Source organism: Melanotaenia boesemani, chromosome 19 (genome assembly GCF_017639745.1).
Source record: "Melanotaenia boesemani isolate fMelBoe1 chromosome 19, fMelBoe1.pri, whole genome shotgun sequence".
NCBI lineage: Eukaryota > Metazoa > Chordata > Actinopteri > Atheriniformes > Melanotaeniidae > Melanotaenia > Melanotaenia boesemani.
The window spans coordinates 3,064,051-3,078,830 of record NC_055700.1 but is presented as its reverse complement, the minus strand read 5'-3'; the positions used below and the strand labels follow the sequence as shown (position 1 = coordinate 3,078,830).

Below are 14,780 nucleotides of genomic sequence, written 5' to 3'. Positions count from 1 at the left end.
ACCATTTACCCTTTAGAATCGAGCTTATGAGTTATTGCTTTGTAGGAAGGGACAATGCTCGTAGCAATAACAGCTGTGGAAGTAATTTTAATATGGCAATCAATCATATTTACTCATACAATAACTACAAGTGTAATCATTCTTTTACTTGTAAAATGCATTTATTCATTTGTTATTCTCAATTACATCTCATGACGTATGTTTACTTTTCCTTCTGATAGAGAACATTACTGATATAGAACATTACTGATATAGAACATTACTGATATAGAACATTACTGATATAGAACATTACTGATATAGAACATTACTGATATAGAACATTACTGATATAGAACATTGACGTTATTATTCTCCTTGTATGTGAGGACAGACTGACTATTCTTTCAGATTCATGACTGATAGGCAGCTAATAGAAAACAGTTGTTTAGAGAATGACAGCCTGATTGGGCGAGAATGGCACCTCTCAATCTCCTTTCTCCTACTGTCAGTCTGAGAGACTGATTTTCAGCTGGAACCAGGTTGAATAAAAACTGATGCTAATGATGCAAAGTCAGAGTCTCTCTGGACTTCACGCGAGTCTGGACGACACTCTCAACTTGCAAGTGAAATTGTTTGTATTTTATACTTCTCCTGTAATAAATCTTCTAATTACTTTTACTCATTCAGACTCTTGGTAATTTTTCTATAACACAGCTCAGTAAGATTTGCATAAAGCTTAATAATGATGAGGCTGTCAAATAAATCACAGCGACCATCAAACCACATCCAAACTAAACCTGATGGAGCCAGATGAGTCTTAAATGTCAAACTATAACTAAATATTACATAAAACAGGAGGGGGCCGTGCTTTTTGTTTGTTTTCTTTGAATAATGATTAGATGTATTTATTTTATCAGGATGCAGCTGTGCACTGAACCACCGCCGATGTTCCCAATCATTTCCATCCTGGAACTGGTCCAGTCTGTCTGGTCCTGGGTATGTCAAATGGTACCAGTATCCCCTTGAATTACTTGATAAAAAGTCTAATTTTGGGGTAATTTTTGTTGTTATAATAAATACCTGAAGAAATGGCTGAGGTGAAGAAGTTGTGATTATTAATAATAAGAAAACACACGTATGATATTAGCATGACTTATTATTTAATTTAATGCAAAAAGGAGTACTTAGCTTTCAAAGAGTCACAAGTTCCTACATTTGTATGTGTGTGTGTGCGTAAATGTGAATGTGTAGTATATGTATGTATGTTTACTGTTTATTCCATGGTAACTATTTTCTTAATGAAATGTTGGTTCTTTTATTCTGGGACTTGCTGGTGAGAAACGTTTCGTTTCAGCTTGTTTTCCTTCTAACGCCATGCATGACAAAAATAAAGTGTCATGAATCTTGACTTGATGTTGGTGTTGATCATCAGTCCCTCGGTCACGGTAATCCTAAGAGGCTAAATTAAGACTGCAGGACTTGTTGAAGATGTTTCGCCTCTCATCAAAAAGCTTCTTCAGTTTTAACTGTTTTGGTGGGTGTGGAAGAAATTTTACTTATGATGCCTTATTGCTTCATATATTCACTTCATTAAAGGTTCATTTATCCAACTATTTCTTTTATTATACACATTTATTTATTTATTGTTACTATATTACACTTTTTACATGGTACATTTTTACTCATCATGCTTTAATTCATTTAAGGTTTCTTCTCTTCATATACATGCTCTGTTAAAAGTTCACTACGAGGGTAAGATGATCTTTATTTGGTCCTTCCTCAGACCCTTAGACTGGTTCTGGTGGGGACACAACTATGAGGTTGCTTTGACACCAGTCCTGGGAGGTGTGTGTCCACCCAAGGTCTTCAGGAAGGAGGATTTTGAGTTTTAGTTGGTAAGTGTTAAAAAAACGTGTGAATAGAATAAAATAAAAAGCTTAACTTTCATTGTACAGAAGTACAGCAACAATGAATAAAGGATTTCTGGTTTGGGAAAAGCATCTATCAATCTACTAATTTTCTTTACTGCTTATTCCAGTTCAGGGTCACAGGAAAGCTGGAGCCTGTCCCAGCAATGTGGGGATGAGAGGCAGGGTACACCCTGGACAGGTTGCCAGTTGGGGGAAAAGCTGGCAGCATTTTTTAATGGTAACGTAGGACAGCACAGTTAGTGTATATACCTCCATGTTCATACCTCAAAGAGTGGCCTCTCTTACTGAGGGAGATGTAGGCAGGGATCATGTGGTCTGTCTGTCCCACATGCTGTAAACAAGCTGCACACAGCAGCCCACATTCATGATAATCTCACACAGTCCAAGTTTTAACAGAGCTCATGTTAACGTTAACCTTCCCTACAAGGCAGCCTCCAGCAGGTTTCACAACCGCTCACAAGTGACCAGGTAAACAACAATCAGTGGCGCCATGTGACCTCCTGTAATGCTTGGAAGCTAAAATTACACACCAACTGGTCAGAAATCTTTCAGATGATGAGAGGTGAAACGTCTCCAGGAACCAGGAAAAAAAAGGTCCAGGTGACTTTATTCAAGCTTTTAGGATTACTGACTTGGTCTAATTAAATAAAAACAGATGAAACAGAGATTGTTTTTACAGTTTTTCCTCTTATTTTGACATATTTCACATAAAAGAAGAAATAATAAATTAAGGAAACACTAACACTCAAAACAAAAATCTGTATTTATTAGATTTTTAACTGGTATCATGATTATATTGATATGATAAATTATTTTAGTTCATAAAGAGAAGTCTGATTTTGTGACAGTCCTAGATTAAAGATGCTTTTAAAATAGTAGCAGAAGTCTAATAAATCTAATAACAACAACAACTGTCTTCTGACGTCCGGGGAGACAAAAGGATGTCTGAGAGCTACAAGCCGGCCCTCACAGCAGGTCTGCAGCAGCAGCAGGAAGGCTGCAACCCTGCTACGCTGCTCACGTCCGGTAAAGGTTCACGTTTCTACTGGAAATCCTCTATTCCTGACAAACATCACACCTCTGGAACATTATGAACATTTTAATAACTGAAGAGTTGATGCACAGCGGCTTTCAGACTGCTGTGCATCAATCTCAACAATTAAATGAGCAAATTTGTGTTTTTATGTTTTACATTCATTTTTAATTTTCTATGAAGCAGAAAAAGGTTTTTGCAGCTCAAATTAAGAATTAAAACAAAAATATTAACTTAAAGATAATGACGACAGTAATAATAAACAATGAAAGACGTCAGTAGTTCCCTTAATTAAATGCAATAATACATTTAACAGGAAACTAAAACGATTACTTAGATTTCTGTGTTTCTGAGCCTGGAAGTCTGTTTGCACTCTTGATGCAGCTGCAGCATTAAAACGTTCATATTAATAAATAACTACAGCTGGATTTAATAGCACCTGAACCGATCTCAGTTCTGCTCTGAAAACATATTTTCCTCGTTGTTTTTCCTCTGGTTCAGCTGTAGCTTCATGCTGCAACCTGCCACCATCTGAACTGACCTTTTCCCTGCAGAGCCTTCAAATGCGTCCACAGCTGATGGACAACAACAAAAACCAGCCCGTCCGACTTCACTTATTCAACCCAAATGGGAATGAGAGCAATGTGTGCATGCGTGTGTTAGTAATGTTTTAACAACATCATATCAGCCTGAGGTCGTGATTATCTTTAGAGAGAAGAGATCCAATAACTGAATGCAGCCCCAGTGGGAAGGAAAATAAGTTTCAGAAGGATATTTAAGGTATTTCAGAGATTTTCTACTTCATGTTTAGATCCCGGCAACAATTTGGTGAAATGAGAAACAGAAACAGTGATGCTGCTGCCAAAGTCTGATTCATCATCTATGTAAACATCGACTAACAAGTCCCATTTCTGGAGAAGGTGGATCATTTTAAATGCAGCTAAAACTTCAATTTCTTCATTTGTTTGGGTCTTAATTTAAGGAAAGACAAATCAGGGGAGTGTTTGCATCTGTTCACGGCTGAAAATAGTAAACTGATGGAAATCATGTTGATGCACAAGTAGACAGTTTTTATTTAAAAGAGAAGCAAACATAGAAATGGGTTAATTAGTCCTTTGAAAACAATGAAAATATATTTAAATTAATTTTTTGTTTTTTTGTGTCGTATAATAAAATAAAACTAACACTTCTGTGGTAATCTCACGTCTCAGCTTTCCTCTGAGACCAAAATTATACGTACAGCCCTCGTAGTTGTGAAGATATACTTCATTTATTTAGGGTATGTCATTTCAGACAGGAGGCAGAAAAAAATTAAGGACTTTTTAGAGGTTAAGGACATCTGAGGTGTTTGGCCACACAAGAACTGAGCAGGAGAGCGATAGAGGCTGGGCTCTACCACATCAGATAGGACTCTAGATTCAGGCTCTGGAAAGAGGTCTAAGATAGTCCAACACATAGCAGCAGGTTTGAAGACACAGACATTAAGGCACACGTGGAGCTCCATAACCAGGTGGATGGAGTAGTGTACAGATGTTGGGGAGATGTTTATGAGGAAAGTGCATCTAAAAGACACACTGGACCGATGAGGAATCGTGCACAGTCGGTCATGCAGATGGATCACAGAGAAAGCAGCAACATGCTGCAACGCTTCTTCTCTTTCTCAGCTATTAGCATCTCTGAATCTGGAGGATGACGACCGGTCATTTAGCGACAGTGAAAGTGATGCTTCTGTTGGAAATCACGGTGCTTCCATCCATAATAATGTACCTGAATCTGTAGTCCACAAACCCTCATAAGGATTATATGTCATAGTTCATACTGAAAGTTATGAAAACTAATACGGCTGCCAACAAAATTAGATTATAATTATTTTACAGCCGAAAAGATTTTTTTCTTATTAGATGTGTAATAAAATGAAAGAAAATGAAGTTCCATCTAATTAAGAAGTAAAAAAAACTTGAGTAGCTCAAACTTGTAACATGAACGCCAGCATACGAGTAGAAGTGCAGTCTCACCCGTGTCAGCTGGCCTCTCAGATCCTTCTCTCTGCTCTGACCCTCTTCTTTCAGGGTTTGGAAGTCTTTTTTAGAACGCTCCATGCTCTGCTCCAGCTCTGACAGAAAACAGCAGAACGACATCAGCCGACATGCAGAGATCAACTCAAACAGCTGGATGACGCTTGATGTGTTTACCGTGCACAGTCTTCGCCGTCTTCCTGCTCTCCTCCTCGGCAATCTCAAGCTTTTCTCTCTGAAACAGAGAAACATCAGCGTGACTCCGAGCTAATCACTAACACGGCAGCATTCTTGTACCTTGAGCTAACTGGGGAATAATGACGGGATCCAGAAAACATCCACCGTTTGTGGATAAAATTCTTCTTCTAATGGGGCCACTTTTACAATACCCACAAGCAAAGCAGCTCGTGGTGAAACGTCAGGACTGAACAAATCTGCAGACGAGACCTTTAATGGCCATTTTAAGCAGGCCATGACGTGGAAAGCATCTTTTTGACAACATTACCATGGCGTTATAACTGTTTCATGTGACAAGTGCAGGATAATTAGAGAATCAATAAACTTGTGAATCAACAGAAAATAATTCTAAAACTAATTTTGAGCCATTTTTAACATCAAACCTGCAACTATTTTCACTGTTTGTTGTCTCGCGTGTGGTGACGCTAACTAAAGCTAACAGTTTGTACAACTCTGTGAAACTAAATGCTTTGCTGTACTGCAAAGGATTATTAAACACAAGACGCCTGATTGAACTCAGACTCTGGAATATGTGCTGGCAATTTACTGTGGATCAACCTCAACCCTGAAACACTTCATATATTTCCACATCTGTGAGGTAAAGAGGCATTCTTTACACATAGAAAACATCTGCATCTAGTCACAGAAAAGAGCTGAGACATATGGAATAAAAAAGAAATCAGTTTATGTAAATTTGGTTCCACCCTGATGACTTTTCTTAAGACATTTTCGTGTGCTGTGAAAAAATAGCATTATGTGTGGCTGATAAAATCCTCTTAACACCCGTGATGTCCCCCTTACACATTTCTACAGCCTGTAACTGCTGTTTTACCTTTGATGCATCAGTTGCGAGTTAAACAACAGAAATTCTTCATTCACACTTCAAAGCAACGACAAACTTTTAGCTACTTTAAATCGCACCAAAATTTAAAACCAAAAAAAAAAAAAAAAAAAAAAAAAAAAAAAGTTAAATCCATTCAATTAAAAATAGGGCAAAGATTTATGCTAACGTGACTTTTAAATAAGAAAAATTGGTTTGAGAACTTTATTGATTTGATCAGATAGAAAATCAACTCAGCTGCCACAGAGTTTCCAGCATCAGTTACCATGGTTACAAGCTTCATGATACGGAAAATCCAGAGGTGAACATGAAGTTTTCTCAGTAAAACACTGAGAGACTAACCAGGACTCTGGTGGACATGTGAACACAGTCACTAACAGACAAACAGAGCAGAGATGTATGGCATGTGCCACCACTCATCTTTGTTTATATGGGCATCATGTAACTATCTCTTCTGTATTTTTAACTTGTGTTTTTTTCCCCTTCTTCTTACCAGGTTGGCTAGCTGCTGCTCCAGGGAGCTCTTCTCCTGCTGCAGCGACTGGAGCTCTTTCTGTTTGCTCTCCATGTCGACACTCAGCTCACTGATCTGTTGAGGACAGTAAACACATATATGAACTATATTATCAAAAGTCTTCACTCACCCATCCAAATAACTAAAACCAGGTGTTCCAATCGCTTCCATGACCACGGGTGTATAAAAACCAAGCAGTGAGGCATGCAGACTGTTTCTACAAACATTAGTGAAGGAATGAGTCGCTCTCAGGAGCTCACTGGATTCCAGCGTGGTACTGTGATAGGATGCTACCTGTGCAACACGTTTCCTCACTCCTAAATATTCCACAGTCGGTTGTCAGTGGCATCACAACAAAGTGGAAGCGACTGGGAACGACAGCAACTGAACATGAAGTGGTCGGCCCCTAACATGACTGAGCGGGTCGGCGGATGCTGAGGAACACGGTGCTCAAAGATCGGCAACTTTCTGCAGCCGACTGCTACAGACCTCCAAACTTCATGTGGCCTTCAGATCAGCTCGAGGACAGAAGAGATGTTCATGGATCGGGTTTCCACGGCCGAGCAGCTTCATCCAGGCCACACATCACCAGAAGCAATGCAAAGCGTCGGATGCAGTGGAGAGAACGCCGACACTGGACTCTGGATCAGTGGAGACGCGTTCTCTGGAGGGATGAGCATTTCACCATCGGGCGATCTGATGGAAGAGTCTGGGTATGGCGGTTGCCAGGACAACGGTACTGGTCTGACTGCATTGTGCCAAGTGTAAAGTTTGGTGGAGGGGGGATTATGGTTTGGGTTGTCTTTCAGGAGCTGGGCTTGGCCCCTTAGTTCCAGTGAAAGGAATACCAAGAGATTTTGGACATTTCCATGCTCCCAACTTTGTGGGAACAGTTTGGGAACGGCCCTTTCCTGTTCCAACATGACTGTGCACCAGTGCACAAAGCAGGTCCATAAAGACCTGGATGGGTGAGTTTGGTGTCTGCACAGAGTCCTGACCTCAACCCGATAAAACACCTTTGGGATGAATTAGAGCGGAGGCTGAGAGCCAGACCGTCTCATCCAACATCAGAGTCTGACCTCACCAATGTGCTTCTGGAGGAACGGTCAAAACTTCCTACAAACACTCCTAAACCTGTGGAAAGCCTTCCAAGAAGAGCTGGAGCTGTTATAGCTGCAGAGGGTGGGCCAACGTCACACTGAACACATTTGATTAAGAATGGGACGTCTGTTAAGTTCATAGTAGAGTCAAGGCAGGAGAGTCACTACTGTTAGTAATATGGTGTACATCTGCATGGAACCTGTAAATCATGCATCATCACAGCAGACAAACGAAACACGATGAAGACATCTGCATTTACACACAGAGGACTGGGAGGAAAATCCCACCATACAAAAATTACAGGTGATGACCTAGGATTATGTGTGGGGCGGTGTGGCTCAGTGGGTAGAGTGGTCGTCTTGTAGCCTGAGGGTTGCTGGTTCGATCCACGGCCTGTCGAGCTCATGTCAAGGTGTTCCTGAGCAAGACACAGAACCCGACCTGATGGGTCTAAATGGCAGCTTCCGCCATCAGTGTGTGAATGTGTGTGTGAATGGGTGAATGAGATGTATAATGTAAAGTGCTTTGGGTATCGTTCCAGGTACCGTAAAGCCCTGTATAAATACAAACCATTTAACATGTGCAGTCCTTTGTAGTTATATAAGGTATATAATCTATGTTATGAGTGGGGTGTTGCTGTGGCCCAGATGAGCAAAACACCCGTGTTAGGAAACAAACCTTTTTCTCCTGAGACTGAACCTGGGCCTTGAGGCTGCCGATCTGCTGCTGCGACAAAGACGCAGCATCCTCCTTCTGCTGGGATGCCCGGAGCCTGAGCTGGAGATCTGCCACCTCCCTCTCCAGCTCCATGATCCTGGAGCGCTCAGACACCGTGGCCACCTGCCGCGGTACATGCAGACAGGACCAATGAAGGCAAACAAGATTTCTACTGAAATTAAAACTGAAATTAAATAGATATTTGTATTATATGGGTATAGAAACAGGGAAAAAACTGTATTTGGGGAGTAGGGATTGTGTAATATGCCAGTTTAGGCCTTTCTTTTGCTTGATAAATGCTTTTAAATATTTACATTTAGGACATTTTATCCATCATTTTTTTGACAATTTTTGTCAGTTGAAATGTTTGTTATTTCTTTTTCATACCTATATTTGACCTTTTCATTTTATTATCTTCTGCTTGATCAGACAGAAGATTTCAATGTCAAATAAACATGAGAAAGAAATAGAAATAAATAGAAGAACAGCACAGGTAAGGTATCTTTTTAGAGTAATACAGTGAATCTGGAAAGAATTCAGTGTTTTCCACATTTTTTTGTGTTACATTCCAAAATGAAATAAGTTCATTTTATTATTTTAGTTTCATTTTTTTATTTTATGGTCTGACCGTCTATCAGGTGCCCTTTGGCAAACTCCAGATAGGCGACATTGCGTCTTTTACTAAGGAGAGGTTTCTTTCTGGCCACAGGCCTGATTGGTGGATTGCTGCAGAGATGGTTGTCCTCCTGGAAGGTTCTTCTCTCTCCACAGAGGAAAGCTGGAGCTCTGACAGAAGGCGTGTCCCAATTCAGGCTCTGCACACTTGGAAGTGCGGATTTGTCGGCTACATACGTCATCGTGGTGCGCCAGGCATTGTCCCAATTCACAGAATTCCAAGGAGCTTCCAAATCCACCCGTCAAATCCGCACTTCGTTTGGCCTCAAAGGCTGCTGGTGATGCATCCTTCACGGCTTCTTTTCGCCCAGAATTCATTGCGCACAAGATGGTGGTGATTTGTGTCCCAAGAGAATCCTGTCTGAGGAGGTCTACAGACAATATCCTTAAGTTTCGTGCTTTGTGCTCAGACATGCAATGTAATCTGTGGGACATATACAGACGTGTGTCATGCCCATAAGTTTACAACAGGCGGACTCCAAGTAGAAACAGTGGAAACAAGATTCACCTGAGCTCAATTTTCAGCTTAATGAGAAAGGCTGTGGATACTTGCGTAAATGTTATTTCTCAGTTTTTTATTTATAAATGTGCAAACATTGCCAAATAACCTATTTTAAGTTATTATGGGATATTTTGTCTAGAATTTTGGGAAATAAAGTTTCTTTAATTCATTTTGGAATAAGGCTTTAACATAACAAAATGTGGAAAAAGGGAAGCGGTGTGAATGCTTTCCGGTTGCACCGTACACCACCACACACTCCAAGTGGACATGACAGAGAGGAATTAAATTTATACTGAGTCTATATCATGTGAGACACACTAGGCTTCACATTCAGCGAGCTCCGTGCAAAAGTCTTAATCCTGCCCTTTTCCTATAATCTTTCAAAATGTTCTTGACCAGTGACGCATTTTTTTCAATCAATCTACAAGTAAAAAATTCTTCTAACTCAAGGGATGACCCAGTGTTGAGTCGACAGCTGAGTATAGGACCACATCTCAGCGTGTTGTGTGGTTGCATTCAGCATTTTCAATGCAAGTCTTCACTGCTGCACGCATAAACACACAGTAGAATCTGGTTTTATCCTGGAACACATGTGTTGTTTACAATCAAATTTAGCGGCAGGGTGAAAGAAGGTGAGGGCTTATTTTTAAAAGACTTGTGGAACTGGACTCATTTGAACTGGTTTCCATGGAAATCCTCAGTCCACCAGTCAAACCTCAGTAAGTTCTGACCTCTGCGACGACGCTCAGAAACCTGCAGATTGACAGCATTTTACCCCACAAGCGGTAAGAACAACTCCTTGTTTCACTGGAAGTGATGTAGTTTACAGGAGACTTCTTATTAAAAAGTATATTAACTTATTTTGTTTTAACTGTGCACAAAGTCGACTGAGGGAGGATATAATTTAGAGTCTGACCGGATTACCTCATTAATCTCTACTAATACAGTTAATTTTTTCTGTTTCTTTCATTTGAAGGATTTTAAGGCTGAAGAAGTTTAAATACTATAAGTAAAAATGTTGTCATCGTCCCAGTTTCTGGGTTTTCTGACTTTGTGTCTTTGTTTTTTCAGAGCAGATTAAAAGATGAAGGAAGAAGAGGAGGAAATTACCATCGAGGACAAAAACCATCAACTAACTTCCCTGCCAGCAGAAGTAAATCACTTCTAGTTTTGTTGTCATTTGAAATTTTACGCTAGCATCTTATTTAGTCCATTTAAAACAATTTCCGAGTTTTTGTGACATTTGATGATTAGAAAGCAAAAGTGTTGATTAATTATCTTTAAATAGTAAAATAATCTTTAGTTTAATGTTTCACATTTCTCGATGTAATATAACTGCATATTTAAAGTCAATTGTTATTATTCCTTCAGTGGTCACCATGGTAACACAGTCTCCTTAATTCTGTCTTTGCTTCACAGAATCAAACCACAACAAGTCCAGATGGGCCTCATGATGAGGATGGGGAGGGTCCCAGTGAAGGACAGCCGGCTCAACGGATCTCCAATGAGGACAAACGACACCGATGTGATTGTGGAAAATGTTGGAGGTGGCTGTATCAACTGAAACAACATCAGCGCATCCACACCGGAGAAAAGCCGTACGCCTGTGACCGGTGTGGGAAGAGTTTCACTGAGCGGAGAAATCTGAGAAGTCATCAGCGCATCCACACCGGAGAAAAGCCGTACGCCTGTGACCGGTGTGGGAAGAGTTTCAGCCAGTTGGGAAGTCTGAAACAACATCAGCGCATCCACACCGGAGAAAAGCCGTACGCCTGTGACCGGTGTGGGAAGAGTTTCAGCCAGTTGGGAAATCTGAAACTACATCAGCGCATCCACACCGGAGAAAAGCCGTACGCCTGTGACCGGTGTGGGAAGAGTTTCACTGAGCGGAGAAATCTGAAACGACATCAGAGCATCCACAGTAAAGAAACTCTTCTCCCACCTCTGTGATAATCTTTAATAATAATCTTTGCATGCAGTTTGTCGAGTGTTGTGTTATTTTTTGCAGCAAGCAGAGTCATGTCTGCATGTCTGCATGTGACAAGTTCAGAAAGGGTCTCAGTTTTACTGAGTGAAGCTGCACTTGGTTGCCATGGTGATTTATGTGGGTATGATCAAGTATAAAGTTAGTGTTGATCACAGGATAAAACAGCATCTAAATACTGTTCTGAGATCAGTTTAATATTCTCAGTATGGAAAGTTTTTCCGTTCTATATTTTTATAACAGAAGCTTCTATACAAATCTCGTCTTCATAAATAAACCAAGTAGCTGCTATTACTGATCATGTTTTTACTAGTATTTATAATGCAGTGAGAAGTGGATTACTTTAAATTATATTAGTGATCATCTTCCCATCTCTACATAAATATAGAGCAACATGTTTATCTGGTGTAAGTGAGCATTTAAATGTGAGATTAGGGTCACCAGAGAGAGAACCACTTAACTAAAGGGATGAACCAGAGTTGTGTCGACACATCACAGAAAACTTAACAAAGAACCGGTTCAAACTCGATCTTTAGGCTCTTTGTCACAAAGACACATCATTTGTTCACATTTCTTTAGTTTCATCCGTGAAAAACACTAAAGATCAGACAGTCTGACAGACAGAAAACAGGAATTTAGCGGCAACAAGGTGATTCCCAAACTTGGCTTATCTCAGCATGGAGGCAGAAACTGGACACGTGGAGGACAGAAGAAGAAGAGTCAGGACTAAAAACCATCGACAGCGGATGGACAGGATCTGAAAGTGATGTCCTGAAGAAACACGAACAGATCTAGGACCTGAGATACATCTGGACCTTCAGATGATCCATCTACTGTCAAAAGAAGCCTCATCAGAAATGGTCTCCATGGAAACGATGCTGTCAAGAAACAATTCTTAAGGAAGGGAAACAGGAAGAAAAGGATGAGGTAGTTCACATGACACAAGAACTGGACTGAAGATCAGTGGAAACAGGGCTGATGGAGGGACGGATCCTCCCCAGAACCCAGAACCCGGACCTTAACAGGTCTGATGTAGGGACGGATCCTCCCCAGAATCCAGAACCCGGACCTTAACAGGTCTGATGTAGGGATGGATCCTCCCCAGAACCCGGACCTTAACAGGTCTGATGGAGGGATGGATCCTCCCCAGAACCCGGACCTTAACAGGTCTGATGGAGGAATGGATCCTCCCCAGAACCCGGACCTTAACAGGTCTGATGGAGGAATGGATCCTCCCCAGGACCCGGACCTTAACAGGTCTGATGGAGGAATGGATCCTCCCCAGAACCCGGACCTTAACAGGTCTGATGGAGGAATGGATCCTCCCCAGGACCCAGACCTTAACAGGTCTGATGTAGGGACGGATCCTCCCCAGAACCCAGAACCCGGACCTTGACAGGTCTGATGTAGGGACGGTTCCTCCCCAGAACCCAGAAACCGGACCTTAACAGGTCTGATGTAGGGACGGTTCCTCCCCAGAACCCAGAACCCGGACCTTAACAGGTCTGATGTAGGGATGGATCCTCCCCAGAACCCAGAACCCGGAACTTAACAGGTCTGATGTAGGGACGGTTCCTCCCCAGAACCCAGAACCCGGAACTTAACAGGTCTGATGTAGGGATGGATCCTCCCCAGAACCCGGACCTTAACAGGTCTGATGTAGGGACAGATCCTCCCCAGAACCGGGACCTTAACAGGTCTGATGGAGGAATGGATCCTCCCCAGAACCCAGAACCTGGAGCTTAACAGGTCTGATGTAGGGACGGATCCTCCCCAGAACCCAGAACCCGGACCTTAACAGGTCTGTTGTAGGGATGGATCCTCCCCAGAACCCAGAACCCGGACCTTAACAGGTCTGATGTAGGGATGGATCCTCCCCAGAACCCGGACCTTAACAGGTCTGGTGGAGGAATGGATCCTCCCCAGAACCCGGACCTTAACAGCTCTGATGGAGGGATGGATCCTCCCCAGAACCAGGACCTTAACAGGTCTGATGGAGTGATGGATCCTCCCCAGAACCCGGACCTTAACAGGTCTGATGGAGGGATGGATCCTCCCCAGAACCCAGAACCCGGACCTTAACAGGTCTGATGTAGGGATGGATCCTCCCCAGAACCCGGACCTTAACAGGTCTGATGGAGGGACGGATCCTCCCCAGAACCCAGAACCCGGACCTTAACAGGTCTGATGTAGGGATGGATCCTCCCCAGAACCCGGACCTTAACAGGTCCGATGTAGGGATGGATCCTCCCCAGAACCCGGACCTTAACAGGTCTGATGGAGGAATGTATCCTCCCCAGGACCCAGACCTTAACAGGTCTGATGTAGGGACGGATCCTCCCCAGAACCCAGAACCCGGACCTTTACAGGTCTGATGTAGGGACGGTTCCTCCCCAGAACCCAGAATCCGAACCTTAACAGGTCTGATGTAGAGACGGATCCTCCCCAGAACCCAGAACCCGGACCTTTACAGGTCTGATGTAGGGACGGTTCCTCCCCAGAACCCAGAACCCGGACCTTAACAGGTCTGATGTAGGGACGGTTCCTCCCCAGAACCCAGAACCCGGACCTTAACAGGTCTGATGTAGGGATGGATCCTCCCCAGAACCCAGAACCCGGAACTTAACAGGTCTGATGTAGGGACGGTTCCTCCCCAGAACCCAGAACCCGGAACTTAACAGGTCTGATGTAGGGATGGATCCTCCCCAGAACCCGGACCTTAACAGGTCTGATGTAGGGACAGATCCTCCCCAGAACCGGGACCTTAACAGGTCTGATGGAGGAATGGATCCTCCCCAGAACCCAGAACCTGGACCTTAACAGGTCTGATTTAGGGACGGATCCTCCCCAGAACCCAGAACCTGGAGCTTAACAGGTCTGATGTAGGGACGGATCCTCCCCAGAACCCAGAACCCGGACCTTAACAGGTCTGTTGTAGGGATGGATCCTCCCCAGAACCCAGAACCCGGACCTTAACAGGTCTAATGTAGGGATGGATCCTCCCCAGAACCCGGACCTTAACAGGTCTGGTGGAGGAATGGATCCTCCCCAGAACCCGGACCTTAACAGCTCTGATGGAGGGATGGATCCTCCCCAGAACCAGGACCTTAACAGGTCTGATGGAGGGATGGATCCTCCCCAGAACCCGGACCTTAACAGGTCTGATGGAGGGACGGATCCTCCCCAGAACCCAGAACCCGGACCTTAACAGGTCTGATGTAGGGATGGATCCTCCCCAGAACCCGGAC

At 42.8% G+C, this 14,780-nt stretch overlaps 1 protein-coding gene and 1 long non-coding RNA gene across 3 annotated transcripts in view; one reads left to right on the top strand and one right to left on the bottom strand.

Moving 5' to 3' along the window:
• clip1b (CAP-GLY domain containing linker protein 1b) overlaps nucleotides 1–14,780 on the bottom strand; it is a 49,756-nt gene that overhangs the window by 24,003 nt on the left and 10,973 nt on the right. For both annotated transcript variants that reach the window (XM_041970169.1, XM_041970170.1), the window contains 4 exons: nucleotides 8,333–8,494; nucleotides 6,533–6,628; nucleotides 5,139–5,196; nucleotides 4,962–5,059 (listed from right to left, as the gene is read on the bottom strand). In XM_041970169.1, the coding sequence (XP_041826103.1) occupies nucleotides 4,962–5,059; nucleotides 5,139–5,196; nucleotides 6,533–6,628; nucleotides 8,333–8,494 (414 nt within the window). The remainder of the gene's footprint in view (nucleotides 1–4,961; nucleotides 5,060–5,138; nucleotides 5,197–6,532; nucleotides 6,629–8,332; nucleotides 8,495–14,780) is intronic.
• On the top strand, nucleotides 9,337–11,109 carry LOC121630100. Its single transcript, XR_006008479.1, has 3 exons — nucleotides 9,337–10,333; nucleotides 10,625–10,701; nucleotides 10,968–11,109. It is a non-coding gene; the product is annotated as an uncharacterized LOC121630100 (long non-coding RNA).